Source organism: Lepidochelys kempii, chromosome 8 (genome assembly GCF_965140265.1).
Source record: "Lepidochelys kempii isolate rLepKem1 chromosome 8, rLepKem1.hap2, whole genome shotgun sequence".
Lineage (NCBI taxonomy): Eukaryota > Metazoa > Chordata > Testudines > Cheloniidae > Lepidochelys > Lepidochelys kempii.
Window position 1 is genome coordinate 77,676,872 of NC_133263.1, and position 20,895 is coordinate 77,697,766.

At 43.1% G+C, this 20,895-nt stretch overlaps 1 protein-coding gene across 1 annotated transcript in view; it reads right to left on the minus strand.

Annotated features, from left to right (window-relative positions):
• LMO4 (LIM domain only 4) overlaps window positions 1–3,432 on the minus strand; it is a 15,899-nt gene extending 12,467 nt beyond the window's left edge. Inside the window, exons 1-2 of the mRNA XM_073357155.1 lie at window positions 2,747–3,432; window positions 81–319 (exon numbers count right to left, since the gene is read on the minus strand). Coding sequence (XP_073213256.1) covers window positions 81–316 — 236 coding nt within the window. The 5' untranslated portion in view covers window positions 317–319; window positions 2,747–3,432. The remainder of the gene's footprint in view (window positions 1–80; window positions 320–2,746) is intronic.
• Window positions 3,433–20,895: the final 17,463 nt, after the last annotated feature.

Consider the following 20,895-nt stretch of genomic DNA (forward strand, 5'->3'; position numbering starts at 1 on the left):
GCCTGACCTCTCCTCTGCTATCCTGCGAGCAGGTACAGAGTTGCTCCCCGCCCCTTGCTGTGCAGCCTCCTCTCTCTCACCTGATGTAGTCGTTTCTGCACAGGATCATACCGCTCTTGGTGTAACAGGAGGTGCCGATGTCCCCCAGCTGAGCCTGGCAGCAGGAGCACTTCAGGCATCGGCTGTGCCAGTAGCTATCCATGGCGTAGAGCAAGAAGCGATCCGCGATCTTCCCCCCGCAGCCTGCGCATCTTTTCCACGAGAGGGAGCCAGCGGTGACCGGGGGAGGTTGCGAGCTGCTGCCCGGGTTCACCATGGTCTGTGTAACAAGAAGAGAAGAGGGGGGAGGGAGAGGTGGTTAACTCCAGGCCATGAATCCTGTCCATGCCCTTCCTGGTGCGGTCGGGGGAGGGGGGGGGGGCAACAGAGAGGGGACAGTGCAAAAGGACACTGTTACTTGTCTCGGGCTTTGTTCTGGCTCCACGAGCCTGCTTCCCTCCCAACTTGTCACCGGTGGCCTCACTTTTATTGTTGTCGCCCTCTTAAAGTGAGGTTCTGGTACACCCCAAATGCACGTGCACACTGGGCAACATGTACCGAACTTCGTACCCCACCTGGAGTCCCAGGGGTCCGGCGCGACTGACATGAAAACGGGAGAGTGGAAGCGAACAGCAAATTGGCCCGCAGCCCTGCTGAAGCCATGTTCCCTGCGCAGGCAGAGCTCTGGGAAATGTAGCTGCAGTTCACAAGTTAGGAACAGTTCAGAGTTTTGTGCTAAAAGGAGAGATATGGGCAGCGTGAAAAGTTGTGAAACTGGTTTTTCAAATCTTCAAGAGCGGCTTTGCAAGCCATTGTAAGGCCGGCTCCATGATCGTCCCAGATCTCGTTTTTATTTAGAAAATCAGTGGAGTGTTTTCTCGGGGGTTTTTAGGACACTGGACTGAATAAAGGATAATTGAACTTTAGAACTCCTATACAAACACTCTCCACTTTTGTCTCGCTAATCTGCCCTTGATCAGCAATTTAAATGCTAAACCTTTGTTACGCCAAAGGGGAAAAAAAAGTTTACTGATAATACAATAGACCAGAACATTCAAGTGCACCACACTCAGGCTGGAGCATGGCTGCCTCCAAAACTGCTGAAGTGCTTCCTCCCCACCACTTTCTAATAAATGCTTTTTACAAGCGGGACAACTGGGAGATAATATAGGAATCAATTCATAAAGCTTATTCTAAAGCGATTAATTTGTTGCCTCCAATCCAGAGTCCAATAAGCTCCTAGTGTTCCACTAGTCATTTATAGTATAAACAGATCAAGTTATTTACTGCCAATTAAGCAGCATGTTTTGTCTTTGTCCTTTGTAAACCGTATGTGCTCATAGCGAGGCATCTGGCTATCTGCTAAAGCCATTCAGACTGATACCTCCAAAGGAGGGAGGGCGAACTTTTCCTGCCCACTGGCCCAGCTTGGCTACAGGGGAGCCAGAATTTACATTCCTTAAATAGGCCGATTTTAAGCACACATTTCCCCAGAAAGAGTTCCTGAACTTCTGTCCAGTGACCGCACAATAAACCAGAAGAACTGCACCAATTAAGCTGTAACAAAAACCCTGAGACTTTGAAAAGAGAACCACTCTAAAAGCCATTAGCATTGCATTTATCTGAATGCATCATATACCTTTATGTAAATTGATTTCTGATGCATTTGCTCAAGGAATTGCCTTTTGTTAAGTTTCTATCCATAACCTAAGCGAAGCTGCATTTCCTGCTTTGAGACTTTAAAATGTTTTAAAAAGGTTTAAATAACTTCAGATCTCTTTAAAAACCCAAGACTCCAACTGCCGTTCCCAGTCTTGCTGAACGGTAAATATATACTATATTTTAAAAAAGGAAACGTTACACTGAGAAAGGCATCCAGTAACCCCATTAAGCTAAAGCTCTTAAGAACAAGCAATACCTTAATGCTGATTAAATCTAAAAGAGATGAATCAAGAGGACTGAGCAGAAAGTGACTCCCCTGATAACTAAGGACGGGCCCTCATCAAGTTTCATGGCGGGGTGGGGGGAAGAGAGAAGCTTTTAACTTAAATAGGCTTACTCTAGTAATTACATAGCCAAGCAATTTAGGTCCTGGGATAGAGTCAGTGAAATAGAAAGCAGAGCTGGCTGCTAGAGGCAAAATAAGCCCCCTTTTAACAATGTCTCTGGTGTTTTTTAATGGAGACCAAGGGAGGGACAAGCGCAGAGCTGGCAATTTGTAGTTTAAAAAAAATGGATGCTTAATTCATGTCTTGGTTTTAATTAGGTGATTCACCGGATTTCTCCTATATTGAAACAAAAGACTGGGGGGGGGGGCGGAGAAAGGGCAGGCAGGGAATTGGAAAGGAAAGAATTAGGGAGCTCACTTTGATCTTTCCTGCCACTGTTTCAAAATACTGTTTACTACAAAGAGAGCGGGTGGCGGGTCCTCACACCCTCCTCTTCCCCTCAGTTCACCATTGAGCCAGGCAAAGCCCTTTTCCTTTAACAGCAGGGAAAAGCAGCCCAGAGCAGCAGCAAAGGAGCCTTTTGTAAGCAGGGACAGCTACAGTGCGTCCGGCCCCGCTGCTGCTCGGCTCCCCCAGAGTTTACAGGCACCCTCCTTCAGGCGACCGATTGAGTTTACCCGAAATCCGAGACGATTCGGGGGGTGGGGACGGACGACCGCAAAGAAGACAGAGCGCATGCAAAAAAAGAACCCCCTTACCTGTTTCCCCTCTATATTGCAAGAGGTCGGGGAGCAGCGCCGCTCTGGTTTACAGGGTGGTGTGTCAGGGAGAGGTTTTCTTGCAAAGAACCAAACACAATGCTCGCGTCCGCCGGCAGAGCTCCCCACCCCCGTCAGCGGCAGCCCGGCTGGCTGGCAAAATACAGACGAGAGACGTGCGGCAGAGCCCTTCCTCCAGCCCCCGCTTCCCTGGAAGGGAGCCGCGGCGCTCAGTCCCGGCCGCTGGGCTGTCGGCACAGGGCGCCGCCGCCGCAATCGCTGGGTAAGTTTGGCAATGTGGCTTCACTTTGTATCGCTCCCCCCGCCCTCAACCTCCACCCTCCTCGGCCGGGTCCGGAGCCTCCTGCAGCAGAGAGCCGACCAACCGCCCGCCGCGCGGCAAAACGCCTCGGAGCCCCGGGCGCGGGCAGCAGGAGAGCGGCCGGGGCGAGGAGCCGCTGGTGCTGCTACCGCTGGGGTTCCGCGGCGGCGCTGGCAGGACTCGCAGGGAGGCCCCCTCTCCGTGCGCGTCTCTTTCCGCCGCCCATCCACATGTGTTACTGACAGAGCGAAATCCCAACTACATCCCGGCTCCGCTCCCACCGTCAGCCGCGCGCAGCCAATCCGCCCCCCGCTTGTTCAGGCGGAATAATAAAACCTGCCAATCCCCGCCGAGACAAAGGAATGGGCGAAGGCGACGGGGGGGAGGGAGAGGCGGGGAGGAAGGAGGGAGTCAGGTGGGAAGCAGCAGCCTGGCTAGGGAGCGAGGAGAGGCTGTGCTTGGTGCTGCTGATCAGCGTCACGGGGGAGGGGAGGGGGATTGAGCGTCCCCTACCCTCACTGACTGTGCTGCCGGCTCTGGGGGAGGCTCATAATATTACTGCCCCTTCCTCCCCCCCAGCGGCCCTTCAGGAACTTATTTGAGAGAATCATTTTTGATCGCATAGAGACCCCCCCCCCCGGGAACAGGTTGTAGTGGGTCCTCTTTAAGTGTCTCCTACCTGCCCTTTCTCAGCCCTTTGATCGTCTGTACAACAAATGCACACACGCCAACTGTTGGGCTTCCCTCTTGCAGGGGGTTATATAGAGAGCTCTTCTACCTAAGCACTCTACATGGGTACGTAATATTACTCTTCGCGTGTAAACGAAGCGGAGGGGGCGAGGGTCCACATAATCACTAAAGAGACAATGCTGCTTCCTTTGGCCTCAAGAGCTGCAGGATCAAGTCCTAATCTAGGTTCTCCGGATACTTTTGTTCAGAAATTAGAGCAGGCACTTGGGATCATATTCTATTCACACACAGCTCCCCGTGAAAGGTGTGTATCTCAGGCCAGAATGTGACCCTTTGGTAAGGAAAAGACGGGGAGGGGAGTTGCGAGTAAAGTGGCTCTCTAATTCTGCCAGTGGAATTGACCATATCAAGCCACTGATTTTTAAGTACTCCCTACTGCAATCAATGGGAAGGTCTACTTAAAAATGAATGCCCCTGTACAAGACAGTATTATTAATACTTCATAAAGGTTTAAAGGGGGAATATGTTCTATAGTTAGCTGGCAGTTAACTGCACAGTGTGCCACTTGAAAGGTACTAGTGGTGCTCTAAAGAAGAAACCCAAACAGTATGAAAGCCAATTAGAGGAACTAATATTCAGTAGTTATACACAGAGTGGAAAAATTAAATATTAATTGCACAGTTCTCAAGTCCCCAGCACATAGCACACAACACAGGCAAATATGGGGGGGGGGAAGGACTCCAAGTAATAATTAGTACTGAAAGAAGCTTTAAATAGAACAGTGGTTTTCAAGGAGGGGTCTGCACACTATGTCTAAGATTTCCAGTGAGGTCCACACCTCCATTCAAATTTTTTTTAGGGGTCCACAAATGAAAAAGGTTGAAAACCACTGACATAAAATACAACACAACTTTGGGGGTTCTATTCTTGCAAACAGTAATCCCTGCAAGTAATGAGAGTCTAGGGGTAACTTTTTGCAGGTTTAGTCTCTTATCTAGTATAGGTTTCAGCCTATACTAGATAAAAGAAAAGAAAAGAAGTACTTGTGGGACCATAGAGACTAGCAAATTTATTTGAGCATAAGCTTTCGTGAGCTACAGCTCACTTCATCGGATGCAAGTGACTGTAGCTCAGGAAAGCTTATGCTCAAATAAATTGGTTAGTCTCTAAGGTGCCACAAGTACTCCTTTTCTTTTATCTAGTATAGTCTCACCCAGTATATGGCAATATGCTTTACAGAGCAAAACACAGCTAAAAGAGTGAGATAAATAAACAGATATATAGGATTCATTTATTTAGCATAAAAAGTTTATAATCTCAAATTACTTGTTTAGCAATTTGTAAACAACAATAATTAAAATTAGAACATCAGATTTATGCTGGTCAGAGTTAAAACCAGGTTTTTAATAAGGCACAATTAGTGACAATATGTAAGGTACCTTTTAAAAATATCCCAGAATGAAATGAACATTTAGTCCTAAGTGTCCCAGGCCTACCTCACCAGGTGGAGCAGTTGGTTGCTTTGGGCAGTAAAATGTGTAGTGATGCCACAGTATGTGACTAACAGTGCCCAGGGCAATACAAAATCCTAGAGCTGTTTCTGTAAAACTAATTTAGAAGTGATATATTCTAATTACATTGTTGGTGAGAAGATTTTAGTTGGGGACATTTATTTGCAGATGGTGTATTTGTACTAATATGAAAACTGCATTATCTCCTTGAAAGACCAAAAAGTAAACGTTGTCACTGTAATCAAAATCCAGGTGTACTTTAACCACAGCGCCACCTATAGGTGTCCTTTATTTCTGCATCTTGTCCTTAATTGGACCAAAAAAGAAGTTAGAATTTAAAAAATGTTTAGGTAAAAAAAACATCTACAGGAAAACAGTTGTGGATGACATAGATATAAAGTTATATTTTTGATGACATAGCCATTAAATATTATATTAAAAATCAGAGATATGATTTAAATGTAGGGAAACAGCCAATCTTTCACTATGCATTTCCCCAGCATACATACAACAGTTGACTGGGAGCTCATTGAAGGATAGGAACCTTCATCAGAAGTGGACAAGGGATATGGTTAAAAATGAGGGATCCATTTCTTTATCATGTCCATGCAATTTATCACCTAGATATCATCTCCACAAATATACGAATACATTCTCTCCACCTAAATATTTGTCATTTAGGTTCTGGTACAATTTAAAACTTAAAGTGACAAGGTACGTTACAGATATCAACAATTGCCATTTGCCTATGCTCTGACTGGCTAACAGCAGTCCAAACAGAGCCAAAGCTAAAATAAATCAAAATCTTAATGATCTAACTCTGTCAGGTCCTGAGGGTTACACCAAATTCAGACTCTGGAGGACCCATAAGGGTTTCTCACAGGGAAAGGTTTTTTTGTTTGTTTGAACCAAGAAAGCTCTGTTACTGACCCTGATGAGTTTACCAGTCTTCAACATGATGGTATTTTATAAAGTGAGAGACACTCTCCCAAGCAGCCAAGTCCTAGACCATTTAGGGTTTTAAAGATTCTTCCTAAACACCTGTTACAATATATTCAACTCTGCATTTTCTATAATATTTTCACCAATTGTGATTAATTAAAAAGCACCTTAACTAAGAGCATTTTGCAGAATAATAATATTCTAATTTTTCTTTTGTGCAGCATCTGCTGTTGCTGAGCTGTCACCTTCATTGCTATGTTTTTCATTGTGTGTCACAATGTAATTAGTTAGTTCATCATACTCTTGTTATTAGCTGAGGTGTTTCTATGGTAAGTTAATATAGTTCCGTGTAACTGGTAGTTTAATAGTGGGCATAAATGTGACCACCGACTTCAGGTGAGTTGAGTCCATAAGGTTTCAATCCATCTGGCATGATTCTCCCTGGAAAACTCTTAATTGTGGCTGAATAAATAATATATACAACACAAAAGAAAAATCTGTCTGCTGATAACATGGCATTTTAAGAGTCAGGGAGAGACTCCTAAAGTGGCTTGGATGAAAGCTGCTACCTGAATGGCTGAGAGGGGTTCAACTAATGTTGAAATTACTTCCATGCCCATGAGATAGTGTCCAGGGAGTGCAGAATCCAGGGAGTAGAGTTCCTCTCAATTCCATGGAATGAGTCTCTCTTCGGTCTCTAACCGATGCAGAATCCTGTAGAGGTTCAGCTGTCTTATTTCTTTTCCCCTAGGTTCCTGAACTATTGAGGTGGCCACTTCATGGAGAGATCCTCCTTGTTGCACCCCTGCTATTCTCTGTCTCTTCCAATCTACACCTTTTGGACAAGCAACCCAGCCCTTAAAGAAAACTCTTCAATCGCATGACTCTGGAGGTTGCTGTGAAAATAAACTGCCATTTGCTATTTTTAAATAATACTACTTTTCATTAATATAGCCCCTTATATTCCAGGATCTCAAAGAATTTTAAAACCTTACTGAAGTAAGCCTGGTAGGGTTGGTATTACTGTCCAATTTCTACTGATGGGAGAGAGAGCAAAAGACCAGAAAAGAGTCCAACAGAGCTGAAAAGAAAATCCATACGACTTCCAGCACCTTCCTCTAACCACTAGCCGATGCTATCTGCTCTAAATAGCAAGTTGAGCTATTTTTAGAATAGACACACTATGTCACTTTGTTAGTGACAATATGTCACTGTGACAATGTCACTTTGTTCCTCAAATCCTTAGTCACACGAGTAACATTACCCACAAGAGTAGAGAATCCCATTGAAATCAGTCAGTGAGGACTATTCATATAGGTAAGAGTTTACAAGATATGGGTCTCATATCACCATCATTGGATCCACAGCTTAGTACAAAAGTCAAGTAATACAAATTGCACAAATATATATATATAATGGAGTCACTTTAGGAAGAGGTAAAGCCAGCTAATTCGATAAAGCATATGCCTTTAAAATGACATTGCCAGGAATAAAATTATTTGTAGTTACTTGCACTAAGCCCAGATCCTCAAATATATTGAAATGGTAGCCAGCCATATGTGTAAGAGCCATTTATAAATTAATAAATAGGTATTAAGGTTGTAAGTCAAGGGCCTATGGGCCTCAGGCCTGTATGACAATTCATTTAGCCTAGATAAGACCTGGATATAAAATGGCAGTAATGATGTGGGTAGTTACTAAGTTAGTTATTTTTAACCAGTTAGTTTGACCTTAAGTCACAAGGTAAGTATTACAGTAAACAAAAGTGGTACATGGTGAGAAAAGGTGAAGTGAGGTACCGAAAAAGCATTCCCTTGGAATCTTAGGGAAAGTTTAAAAGGATGTTGAGCTTAACTGAAACTTACATGTACTAACTGCAGGTGGCAACTAACTGATGTAAATGTTAATGAGTATAATGTAAGTGTCAAAGATGGGGACCCCAATATTATCAAGGTGTGGTACAAGGAAAGAAAAAGTTGAAAACATCATTGAATGTGCCCAAGGTATGGCAGGTGTTAGTGTAACCCCTTGTAAAGGATATTACCCAGCTTAAGTGCAGTGGAACACCCTAATCTGATGACCACACACAGATGATCTCAGGTATGCCAGGGGTTCCCTGAAAGGGATGATGTGAGTATGTAAGTGCTGTCCATTTTGTATTGGCTCTGTCTCCTTTGCTATATTACAGTGTGTGTGATCTTGTTTGTTTTGCTAATAAAGTTTATAACATTACTAATCAAAGAATACATAATAGATTGTTTCTCATGTGCTCCTCATTCTACTGACAACTTTACTACTGTGCCTGATTCAGAGGCAGAACCCTTTCAAGCTACTGCACAGTATGTAAAAGTAAATACTCCTTATGAATCAGGCAACACAAATCAATGTGAGTTGGGCCCCTAAATTTCTTTGAGGATCTGGGCCTAACTAAATAGAAATGCACACAAGACTAGTTAAAGAATTGCTATGCCATCACCTCCTCCAGTACAAGTGGAGAGTTTTGTTAATAGAGTCTGACTAAGTAGATATAATCCGAATTTGAAATTATATTATATTTAAAATTATAGGCCCTTTGAAGCTACCAGAATACACATATTTAATTATAAGTTAACTATACCACATCATCTTACAACTGAACACTTAAAATGGACCAAAAATGAGGCATTTTATTGGATTGTAATAAAACAAGATACTTCTTTGCAAGTTAGGTTAGGTAATTTATATAATTATAAAAGTGGGTTTACAGTTAATTTTTGTGATTGCTCATTGTGATAGCAATTTTTTTTCATAAATATAAAACTGGTTAGAGGATATGCCTATCACTCAAATGTCATCTTTAAAAAGAAGAACTTTATTATAAAATAATTTTAAATATAAATGTATACTTAATTTACCTTTGAAGAAAAACAATATTGTTTTACCTAAAGACTCTCAAAGAAAACTGGTGAAAACATTAACGCTATTCACCAGACCACCATTATAATAAATGGCTATATTAGAAGGATGAACAGCATAATTCAGGGCTGTCTAAATACCTGAAAGATAGACAGACTCTGCCTATGAAGCACGTTGCATTTACAGAATTAAAAGAATAACCAGATAAGAGACTTTTTTTTAAAAAATAAGAGTGGCTAATTTAATTGACTGAAATGTGTTTGCTAAATGCAGGGGTACATTTATAATGCCATCATTTATACTTCTGAAAATAAATCATGTTTTATAATACAATTGTTTTTGATAAATCACTAGCTCTTCTTTCCAGCTTCAAAACATTCCAGGAGAGCAAGCAAGTTTGTCGATTCTCTCTGCCTCCCCCATAAGAAATCACTGAAAATATATTAAATGTTCTCTACTCCAAGATGACAACATTTTCTGTAGCCATTTTAAAAATCTCATTAGTCAAAAGCCAGGTTCCCACACCCACACTCCACATGTTGGAATACATCCTAAGGATACTTTGGATTTTGATTTCTGTTGTTTCGCAATGTAGTCTAGTATGATTTCAGAAAATATGCCCAGAAGGAAGTTATTAAACAACACTATCCTGGAAATAATTTGTTACATAGGAAAAATAAAAATAACTCATGCATTTATACATATTTCTTCCAAGTAAGTTTAAAATATTTAAAAAAAATAGAAATTGTACTCAAAGGAAAATTCATTCATACTTATTACTTTTTGATGGTGTCTATCTAAATAAATACCATTGAGGCAGCACTGAAATTCCTTCTTACAGTTCTATTCAATAATACATCTTAGACTATTATTAGAATATCTGCCGGTTATCAACCCAGTCAAGAATGACACTGTGGTGAAGTTCTGATAACTTCTAGAAGACACTGTAATTTATAGAAGGAGGAAGCCCATGATGGATTTCTTACTTATCAGTATATAGGACATTTATTGATGGCCTTTTTGAGCTATCTTAAACATATGGAGGAATACTTAACTATCTATTCTGACTCCACCCCTCCAAAGAATAGGGCTTCAAAGGGAGTCCAAGACCCAAGGTTCCAGTGGATTTTGTTGTATGTTATAATATTTCTGTGAATAAGCATCTTCAGCTAATATGTTTGAATGCTTCTGATGTCCTGCTGATGATCATTTATGATGAGACTGTGACTCTAGGCCTTATTCCTAAGAAGTCAGACAAAGTCTGGAACTCAGTGTAAGCTAAAATGTACAAAGCCCTGGTCTACACTAGGACTTTAGGTCGAATTTAGCAGCGTTAAATCGATGTAAACCTGCACCCATCCACATGATGAAGCCCTTTATTTCGACTTAAAGGGCTCTTAAAATCGATTTCCGTACTCCACCCCTGACAAGTGGATTAGCGCTTAAATCGGCCTTGCCAGGTCAAATTTGGGGTACTGTGGACACAATTCGACGGTATTGGCCTCCGGGAGCTATCCCAGAGTGCTCCATTGTGACAGCTCTGGACAGCACTCTCAACTCAGATGCACTGGCCAGGTAGACAGGAAAAGAACCACAAACTTTTGAATCTCATTTCCTGTTTGGCCAGCGTGGCAAGCTGCAGGTGACCATGCAGAGCTCATCAGCAGAGGTGACCATGATGGAGTCCCAGAATCGCAAAAGAGCTCCAGCATGGACTGAACGGGAGGTACAGGATCTGATCGCTGTATGGGGAGAGGAATCCGTGCTATCAGAACTCCGTTCCAGTTTTCGAAATGCCAAAACCTTTGTCAAAATCTCCCAGGGCATGAAGGACAGAGGCCATAACAGGGATCCGAAGCAGTGCCACGTGAAACTTAAGGAGCTGAGGCAAGCCTACCAGAAAACCAGAGGGGCGAACGGCCGCTCCGGGTCAGAGCCCCAAACATGCCGCTTCTATGATGAGCTGCATGCCATTTTAGGGGGTTCAGCCACCACTACCCCAGCCGTGTTGTTTGACTCCTTCAGTGGAGATGGAGGCAACACAGAAGCAGGTTTTGGGGACGAAGAAGAAGATGATGATGATGAGGTTGTAGATAGTTCACAGCAAGCAAGTGGAGAAACCGGTTTTCCCGACAGCCAGGAACTGTTTCTCACCCTGGCCCTGGAGCCAGTACCCCCCGAACCCACCCAAGGCTGCCTCCTGGACCCGGCAGGCAGAGAAGGGACCTCTGGTAAGTGTACCTTTTAAAATAGTATACATGGTTTAAAAGCAAGCATGTGAAAGGATTAATTTGCCCTGGCATTCGCGGCTCTCCTGGATGTACTCCCAAAGCCTTTGCAAAAGGTTTCTGGGGAGGGCAGACTTATTGCGTCCTTCATGGTAGGACACTTTACCACTCCAGGCCAGTAACACGTACTCAGGAATCATTGTACAACAAAGCATTGCAGTGTATGTTTGCTGGCGTTCAAACAACATCCGTTCTTTATCTCTCTGTGTTATCCTCAGGAGAGTGAGATATCATTCACGGTCTCCTGGTTGAAATAGGGTGCTTTTCTTCAGGGGACATTCAGAGGAGCCCGTTCCTGCTGAGCTGTTTGCCTGCGGCTGAACAGAAATGTTCCCCGCTGTTAGCCACGGGGAGGCGGGAGGGTTGAGGGGGTAGCCACGCGGTGGGGGGAGGCAAAATGCGACCTTGTAACGAAAGCACGTGCTATGTATGTAATGTTAACAGCAAGGTTTACCCTGAAAGACTGTAGCCTCTGTTTTATAAAATGTGTCTTTTTAAATACCACTGTCCCTTTTTTTTTCTCCACCAGCTGCATGTGTTTCAATGATCACAGGATCTTCTCCTTCCCAGAGGCTAGTGAAGATTAGAAAGAAAAAAAAACGCACTCGTGATTAAATGTTCTCTGAGCTCATGCTGTCCTCCCACACTGACAGAGCACAGACGACTGCGTGGAGGCAGACAATGTCAGAGTGCAGGAAAGCACAAAATGACCGGGAGAAGAGGTGGCGGGCTGAAGAGAGTAAGTGTCGGGCTGAAGACAGGGCTGAAGCTCAAATGTGGTGGCAGCATGATGAGAGGAAGGAGGATTCAATGCTTAGGCTGCTGGAGGATCAAACCAGTATGCTCCAGTGTATGGTTGAGCTGCAGCAAAGGCAGCCGGAGCACAGACTGCCACTACAGCCCCTGTGTAACCAACCGCCCTCCTCCCCAAGTTCCATAGCCTCCACACCCAGATGCCCAAGAACGCGGTGGGGGGGCCACCGGCCAACCAGCCACTCCACCACAGAGGATTGCCCAAAAAAAAGAAGGCTGACATTCAATAAATTTTAAAGTTGTAAACTTTTAAAGTGCTGTGTGGCATTTTCCTTCCCTCCTTCACCACCCCTCCTGGGCTACCTTGGTAGTCATCCCCCTATTTGTGTGATGAATGAATAAAGAATGCATGAATGTGAAGCAACAGTGACTTTATTGCCTCTGCAAGCAATGATTAAAGGGAGGAGGGAAGGGTGGTTAGCTTGCAGGGAAGTAGAGTGAACCAAGGGGCAGGGGGTTTCATCAAGGAGAAACAAACAGAACTTTCACACCGTAGCCTGTCCAGTCATGAAGCTGGTTTTCAAAGCTTCTCTGATGCGTACCGCGCCCTCCTGTGCTCTTCTAACCGCCCTGGTGTCTGGCTGCGCGTAACCAGCAGCCAGGCGATTTGCCTCAACCTCCCACCCCACCATAAACGTCTCCCCCTTACTCTCACAGATATTGTGGAGCACACAGCAAGCAGTAATAACAGTGGGAATATTGGTTTCGCTGAGGTCTAAGCAAGTCAGTAAACTGCGCCAGCGCGCCTTTAAATGTCGAAATGCACATTCTACCACCATTCTGCACTTGCTCAGCCTGTAGTTGAACAGCTCCTGACTGCTGTCCAGGCTGCCTGTGTACGGCTTCATGAGCCATGGCATTAAGGGGTAGGCTGGGTCCCCAAGGATAACTATAGGCATTTCAACATCCCCAACAGTTATTTTCTGGTCTGGGAATAAAGTCCCTTCCTGCAGCTTTTGAAACAGACCAGAGTTCCTGAAGATGCGAGCGTCATGTACCTTTCCCAGCCATCCCATGTTGATGTTGGTGAAACGTCCCTTGTGATCCACCAGAGCTTGCAGCACTATTGAAAAGTATCCCTTGTGGTTTATGTACTCGGCGGCTTGGTGCTCCGGTGCCAAGATAGGGATATGGGTTGCGTCTATGGCCCCACCACAGTTAGCGAATCCCATTGCAGCAAAGCCATCCACTATGACCTGCACATTTCCCAGGGTCACTACCCTTGATATCAGCAGATCTTTGATTGCGTGGGCTACTTGCATCACAGCAGCCCCAACAGTAGATTTGCCCACTCCAAATTGATTCCCAACTGACCGCTGGCAGTCAGGCGTTGCAAGCTTCCATAGGGCTATCACCACTCGCTTCTCAACTGTGAGGGCTGCTCTTATCTTGGTATTCATGCGCTTCAGGGCAGGGGAAAGCAAGTCACAAAGCTCCATGAAAGTGCCCTTACGCATGCGAAAGTTTCGCAGCCACTGGGAATCGTCCCAGACCTGCAACGCTATGCGGTCCCACCAGTCTGTGCTTGTTTCCCGAGCCCAGAATCGGCGTTCCACAGCATGAACCTGCCCCATTAGCACCATGATGCATGCATTGGCAGGGCCCATGCTTTCAGAGAAATCTGTGTCCATGTCCTGATCACTCACGTGACCGCGCTGACGTCGCCTCCTCGCCCGGTATCGCTTTGCCAGGTTCTGGTGCTGCATATACTGCTGGATAATGCATGTGGTGTTTAATGTGCTCCTAATTACCAAAGTGAGCTGAGCGGCTTCCATGCTTGCCTTGGTATGGCGTCCGCACAGAAAAAAGGCACGGAACGATTGTCTGCCGTTGCTCGGACGGAGGGAGGGGCGACTGATGACATGGCTTACAGGGTTGGCTTCAGGGAGCTAAAATCAACAAAGGGGGTGGCTTTACATCAAGGACTTTTTCAGGCAGGACTTCACGGAGGGTTCCAATAAGAAATGGTGCACCTAAGTTATTGTTCTTATTGGAACAAGGAGGTTAGTCTGGCCTCTGATTGATACATGGCTAGATTTACCTCGCTGCACCTTCTCTGTGAGTGACTGCAGTGTGACCTAGAGGAATGAGTCCCCTAGACAGGGGAGGGCGGGGAAGCAAATGAGTACAAAACAAATCTGGTCTATTTCTTGTTTTGATCCACTCCATCTATCTTTTACATCTTTGGCTGGCAGCAGACAGTGCAAAAGGACTGCATGCCATCCACATGTCATGGCTGCTCAGCAGAAGATGGTGCAATACAACTGCTAGCCATCCTCATCTCTTGCCTGCCCGGCAGAAGATGGTACAGTACGACTGTCAGCAATCCGTATCGCCTGCTTGCTCACCATAAGACAGTTCAATAGGACTGACTGCAGGACTAAACAGAATGACCTGGTCAAGTCACTCCAAATTTAGTCCCTGCGCCCATGTCTGCCCAGGCGCTCCTGGCCGACGTGGCCAGGAGCACCTCGGACATGACGATGACGGCTACCAGTCATATTGCACCGTCTGCTGCCAGAAGGCAATGGGTTGCTGCTGCTGTGTAGCAATGCAGTACCACTTCTGCTAGCACCCAGGAGACATACGGTGACGGTTACCTGAGCGGGCTCCATGCTTGCCGTGGTATTGCGTCTGCACAGGTAACTCAGGAAAAAAGGTGCGAAACGATTGTCTACCCTTGTTTTCATGGAGGGAGGGAGGGAACGGGGGCCTGACGATATCTACCCAGAACCACCCACAACAATGTTTTAGCCCCATCAGGTATTGGGATCTCAACCCAGAATTCCAATGGGCAGCAGAGACTGCGGGAACTGTGGGATAGCTACCCACAGTGCAACACTCCGGAAGTCGACGCTTGCCTCGGTACTGTGGAAGCACTCCACCGAGTCAATGCACTTAATGCACTTAGAGCATTTTGTGTGGGGGGACACACACACTCAAATATATAAAACCGATTTCTAAAAAAACTACTTCTATAAATTCGACCTTATTCCGTAGTGTAGACATACCCAAAGTATGCTTTCCAGCTCTACTGAAAGTTGTGTTTTAATATAAGGGGCAGCACATCATGGGAACAGAGAGAGGGTTACAAAAATAAAGAGATTGAGCAACCTGGTTACTTGTCTTTTACAGAAATTATACATCATATCCAAGTAGTTATAACACAACTGTTACTTTAAGTTCCCTTAACTGGAAATGAGATAATAATGACCAACAATTCTTTCATTCTGTGGCTACGTTCATCATATCTCAAGTTTGCAACATTTACCCTGTTCACTTTTTTCTTATGGTGGATTCTATTAGACAAATATGTTTTCATTATTATGATTTCTCTATTTTATTTATCGCAACATTGCTTTCTGGAGAAATTACACCAGTTCTTAAGCTCTCTATTCAATTTTTAGATGTATCATACATCACAGAGATGGTTTACAACTTATTTAAACTTAACTCCTTAATAGTTATTTCTCCAATTGCATTTATTACATGTCTAGTATATATGAATCTTTACTGCATATAAAATATTGCATTAAGTTTATTTAAAAAAGCCAACCTCCCTCTTTTCCCTAAATTGCTCTTGAGAACTTGACTGAACACTTCATAACAACAACGCTATCATTTTATTATAATTCTGTAGCTTCTAACCGTCTTATAAACAATCTTACAATTAAGATCTAATGTTAATGGAATAAAATGTTGTCATTGGATAATGGTTTCCTGCTGCTAGATAAATGCTACAGCCATGGTAAGGCATTTTTTGAAAGTAACCGTGAAGACCACTCCAAAAGATTATTTTTTAAGCAGGTGCCATGAATCCTGTGACACCATTCTGGTACTTTATTTCTATTTTATTAAATGACTGAAAGATGGAAACATTTTGCCTGATGTATGTTGATGCAGTAAAGTGACAGTTGCTCATCTTACCATTACTGAATAGGTGCATTCTGCTTGGCTTAAGGAACAGATTTATTGTGTGGCTCATCCACTCAGAAAAGTTTATTCATTAAGTACAGCTTAAAAATACACTGTATTTCTATGAAAATGATTAAGCACAATGTTTCCAGTAGGTGGAATATATGGAATAGAAGAAATAGGGCCTGCATGTCCCCTTTCTGTGGCCTTCCAGAAACCCATTCCTCTTCTTTCCCTCTCTCCCCCTATTCCACAAGGATTGGGGAGCTGTCACTGTCCATAGAATGTTTCCTACAGGTATCCTTGCAGGAATTAATGTTTCTCCTTCCAGCAATAATGCTTACTCTGCTCCTAGCTCTCTTTGAAGAGAGGGATATTACACGAGTGTGGGAAGATCAGCCAATTGCAATATTGCTCCTAAAACAATTGGGGAGTGGGAAATCCTTGATGGGGTTGGTGATAATTTCCCCTGTGAATTCACAGGATCTACAGGGTTTAGAGATCACAACCTCTGTCTTTTTCATGATTCTTGAAAAACTCTCCTCTTCTAAAGGGAAAGTTATTAGGAAACTATGAAAGGTTAACATTCCTGGGCTCTCTATTCCTCTGCTGTGGAAGTTCCAGCCTGGCCCATAGTTTTAGACTGAATGGCCCAGAGTCTGCAATGTGACCTGCATTGATGGCATTTTATGCCCCCATGGAGTGCCATTAAAGTCAATGAAGCTGTATATGGGTCTAGAGATCCTCACTAGCGGATCTGATTGTACCACTGAGGCCTTAAAATGTATTTTTTCTTTATTTAATACTATAAAGCACCTAAGCACCAATCGGATACCTTAATGACCTGAATGTGGCAATGCATTTTTTTTAAAGTAATATCACATGTGGCAATGCATTTTTTTTCAAAGTAATATCATATGGGACAATACCTATCATGAAGCGCTTGCTAGGATTTCCTTAACAAACTCCTTATCTTTTAAACTCTAAGGAGATTCCAAGGATCTTGATATCAAACCAGCAATTCACTGCTCCCAGGACCTGCTCTCCCTAACAGCACTCAGCACAGCTCTGAATTAACTTCCAAGGGCAGAGCTCAGAAAACAACTTTTACCTTTACTTGACCCCAGACTCTTTCAACAAATAGGAGCTCAGCAAACACATGAACTCATCTTTAAACATGTGCAAGCAATGTATGAACTAATTAACTCTTCAGTTACTGGCTTAAAAAAGAAATATCACCACTCTCCTCCTCTTTAATTTACCAATCTTACATTACTTGTGTCAATGAACTTTGTCAAAGAAGAATGGCCACCTACTGAAACAGATTTATCAGCATTTATCAGAAGTAAGTCCCGATGTGAATGCAAGATATTCATTTAAAAGAGGGGGAAACCTGTAACCCACGCAAAATGAGCCTCTGGAGCTATGAGGTCAATGGAAACCTTGAGGTTACCTGGACTGCTGAGCTGCAGAAGGTACTTACTACTCCATGTAAATAATGGCAGAATGCCAGATTAGACATTCCATTGCTAGACTCTTCCTAGGGACAGTATCTGACTCCACTGAGCCCCGTCACCCTCCATGACCCTTGGGATTCACAGGTATGACAGGGATGGAAAGAAGTTAAGTATTGTCAACTATCATGATTTTATCACAAGTTTTGCAATAGTTGATGCTTTTCTTAAACCCCCAGGCCCTGAAGACAAGATTGAATGAGGATCTTGGCTTGCTTTTTTTTTTTTTTAAATGGACATTTCTAGCCCAGATGGTTGCTGAAAAAAAGCTTATAAAAGTTAATCCTAAAGGCTCAAAACCAAAAGGAAAATTAAAAGACACCCACAGTTATGATTTTTAAGCCAATCTCATAATATTCTGGGTCTGGACTCCTGATTTTTGAGCACTTGGATTGACAACACTGTAACACTTGCCTCCATTACCAAACGTTAGAGCTGTCCTCAATGCAAGGAAATATTAAACCTACTTTTGTCCGTAGGCTAGGCTCTTACCATTATCCTTTCTCACTTCACACCCAGAGCTAATCAAACCATAATGAGTAACTTTCAGTCCATACATTGGTCTCACAGAAGGCCAAATTCTCCCCTGTATGAATTATCCTGTTTTATAGCTAAGATCCCCAGCCTTTCAGAGCTTGTTTGACGTCGAGGGGCTGTGGATATACTGTACTGGATCAGGCCCAAAACAGCTGATTTTTATTACACTGGATGATTAATGATGTGGTTTCTTTAAGTTTGTCTGATGGACACTGGAGTAGGAGAGTGACAGTTGCTCAATGTACCATTATTTAAAAGGTGCATTTAATAGCCTTAAACAGGCTTGTGTTACGGGCTTCAGCTAATCACAAAGCTGCTTTCTTAGAAACATATTGTTTTTTAATAGTATACTGTACTTTTATAAGTAAACTGGTTTCTGATTGGCTGGAGGTTTTACTTTAATCTGTAATTATGGGTCAGCCATCCAGTAAACTCATTAGTTTACACCAATTACATCTGGTATGGTAACTAATGATTCCAAGGATCAAGCCATTTATTTCCAACCTTTCAAAGTATAATTATTGTGAAAATCAGGGTGTAAATCTTTTCCATACGTTTTGGTTGGTAATTGAGAAATAAAATGGTTTCCAAATGTAGTCTCTGTCCAGTTTTTGTTCTGCAGTAGATCTCTCAGGGGACTCTTTAAAGCTTATGGAAAAGGTGATGTCAACAGCAATGTACGCTGAGCAAACAGAGACAGGATTAATTAATAGAGATGAAAGAGAAAAGCTAGACCCTTTCAAATTGTGGTCCAGACCTCAGACTTGGACATCACACCTCAACTGACAGTTTACAGTCCTGCGCGTGAAGGGACATGGCTCAAAGACTGACAAGTATTCAAAATTCAAAAGTATTCAAAAGGAGAATTAAAAATCCTTTGTTTAATGTATGAAGGCCTTTCCAATGTGCTGTCTTTAAGATGGTGTAATCTCTGGAGCATTTTACTTTGAAGTTTAATATGAAGTTCTTCACATCCACAGAACATTTTCAACGTGTTAAACAAATTAGTCTCTGGTTACAAAAGTTTTTAGACATTTGCAAGTTGTTTTTAACTAAATTTAATATGTGCCAGTGAAGTTGATCATGCAGTTGTTCATTTAGAAGAATGCACTTTTGGAGTGATTAATAAATAAACCAGCCTCTCCTATTGCTTCAATTTCAGTGTTTATTTGAAAGCAATCTACTTTAAAAAACATTAATATCCCTAGAATTATTATTAGAATAATTGCTTTTACTTCTCTCAGAGCACACATTTTTTCTCATTTCCCTTCAGCACAGACAGCTTTCCACTCAGATATAAACTTCCTATTATTATTCCCCACCCCCACCCCAAAAATGAAGAATAGGAATTATACACTTTTCACTAAGGAATAATTAATTTGTCTCAAGCATTAGAACAGAGAATTGTAGAGTGACTTTGAATGGTAGTCTCTGAGGAGTAGCATTGTTTGTTCTTTTCGGCCTTTAATGAGTTTTAGTAAATGGCCGGGAAAAATTACCTTCTTTCTGTAATATGAGAGAAGTGAAGAATGAAAGAAGCTATAGAATCCCTAGGAGAAAAGGGAACAGCCAAACATAGCCACACAACCCACCTTTAGTATAGCACTGTCATAGAACAGTGTTTTCCTTTCAAACTGAGAATTAGAGATTCAGTTTTTCCATTACAGTTAAAACATAGAACATCCCTAATTTTTTTTTGTATAATTAAATAAGAAAGAAAATTCCTGGATGTCTCCCCACACATTGACAGTGTCTGGCTTATGTTGGAGGACAGCTGCATTTGGCCATGTGGCTGGGCTCTCAGAGTCTTCCTGGCTTCCTTCTCATCAGCATTGATTTTGTCTTTTATGCTGCCCCAGGCATAAAATGGACTGCAATGGACGTGCCTCCTCACTTTCACAGTCACTCCCACCAAGTACAGATTCTGAACCAAAGACAGCATTGTCTGGAGCTCATTTCACTCAGGGGCCCAGGCCCAATACCAAGGGCAAAGGGGCACATTCGGTGGCACTACTCTTCCTCTTCAGTCTTCACACATTTCCTTCACTACTTGCCCCCTCTGCTCATTGGCAGTGCCAGGACAGCTGCTACTGTCTTAGAAGATGGCCATTCCTGCTGCTTTGCTGTATGGGTTAGGGCAGCTGACACACTATCACCTAGCTGGCCCAGAACCTCAGCCACAGGTGACAGCCGCATGAAGCCATGTTGAGGGGGCAGTCTAGTACAGCAGGGAGCACTGACATCACTTAATTGCTGACGCTTTCTCCTTATGATGCCTCCACTAATGGCAATTAGTAACAGACAAATCCATGTGAACAAGAACAAATCATGTCAAACCAACCTAACAGATTTCCTTGAGAGGGTAACAAGCCTTGTGGATAGTACAGCAGTGGTAGATGTGTTATATCTTGACTTTAGTAAGGCTTTTGATACTGTTTTGCATGACCTTCTCATAAACAAACTAGGGAAATACAACCTAGATGGTGGAGCTACTATAAGCCGGTTGCATAACTGGTTGGAGAACTGTTCCAAAGAGTAGTTATCAGTAGTCCACAGTCAAGCTAGAATGGCACATCAAGTGGGGTCCCACAGTGATCAGTTCTGGGTCCAGTTCTGTTCAATATCTTCATCAATGATTTAGATAACGGTATAGAGAGTACACTTATAAAGTTTGAGGATGATACAAAGTTGGGAGGGGTTTCAAGTACTTTTTGAGGATAGG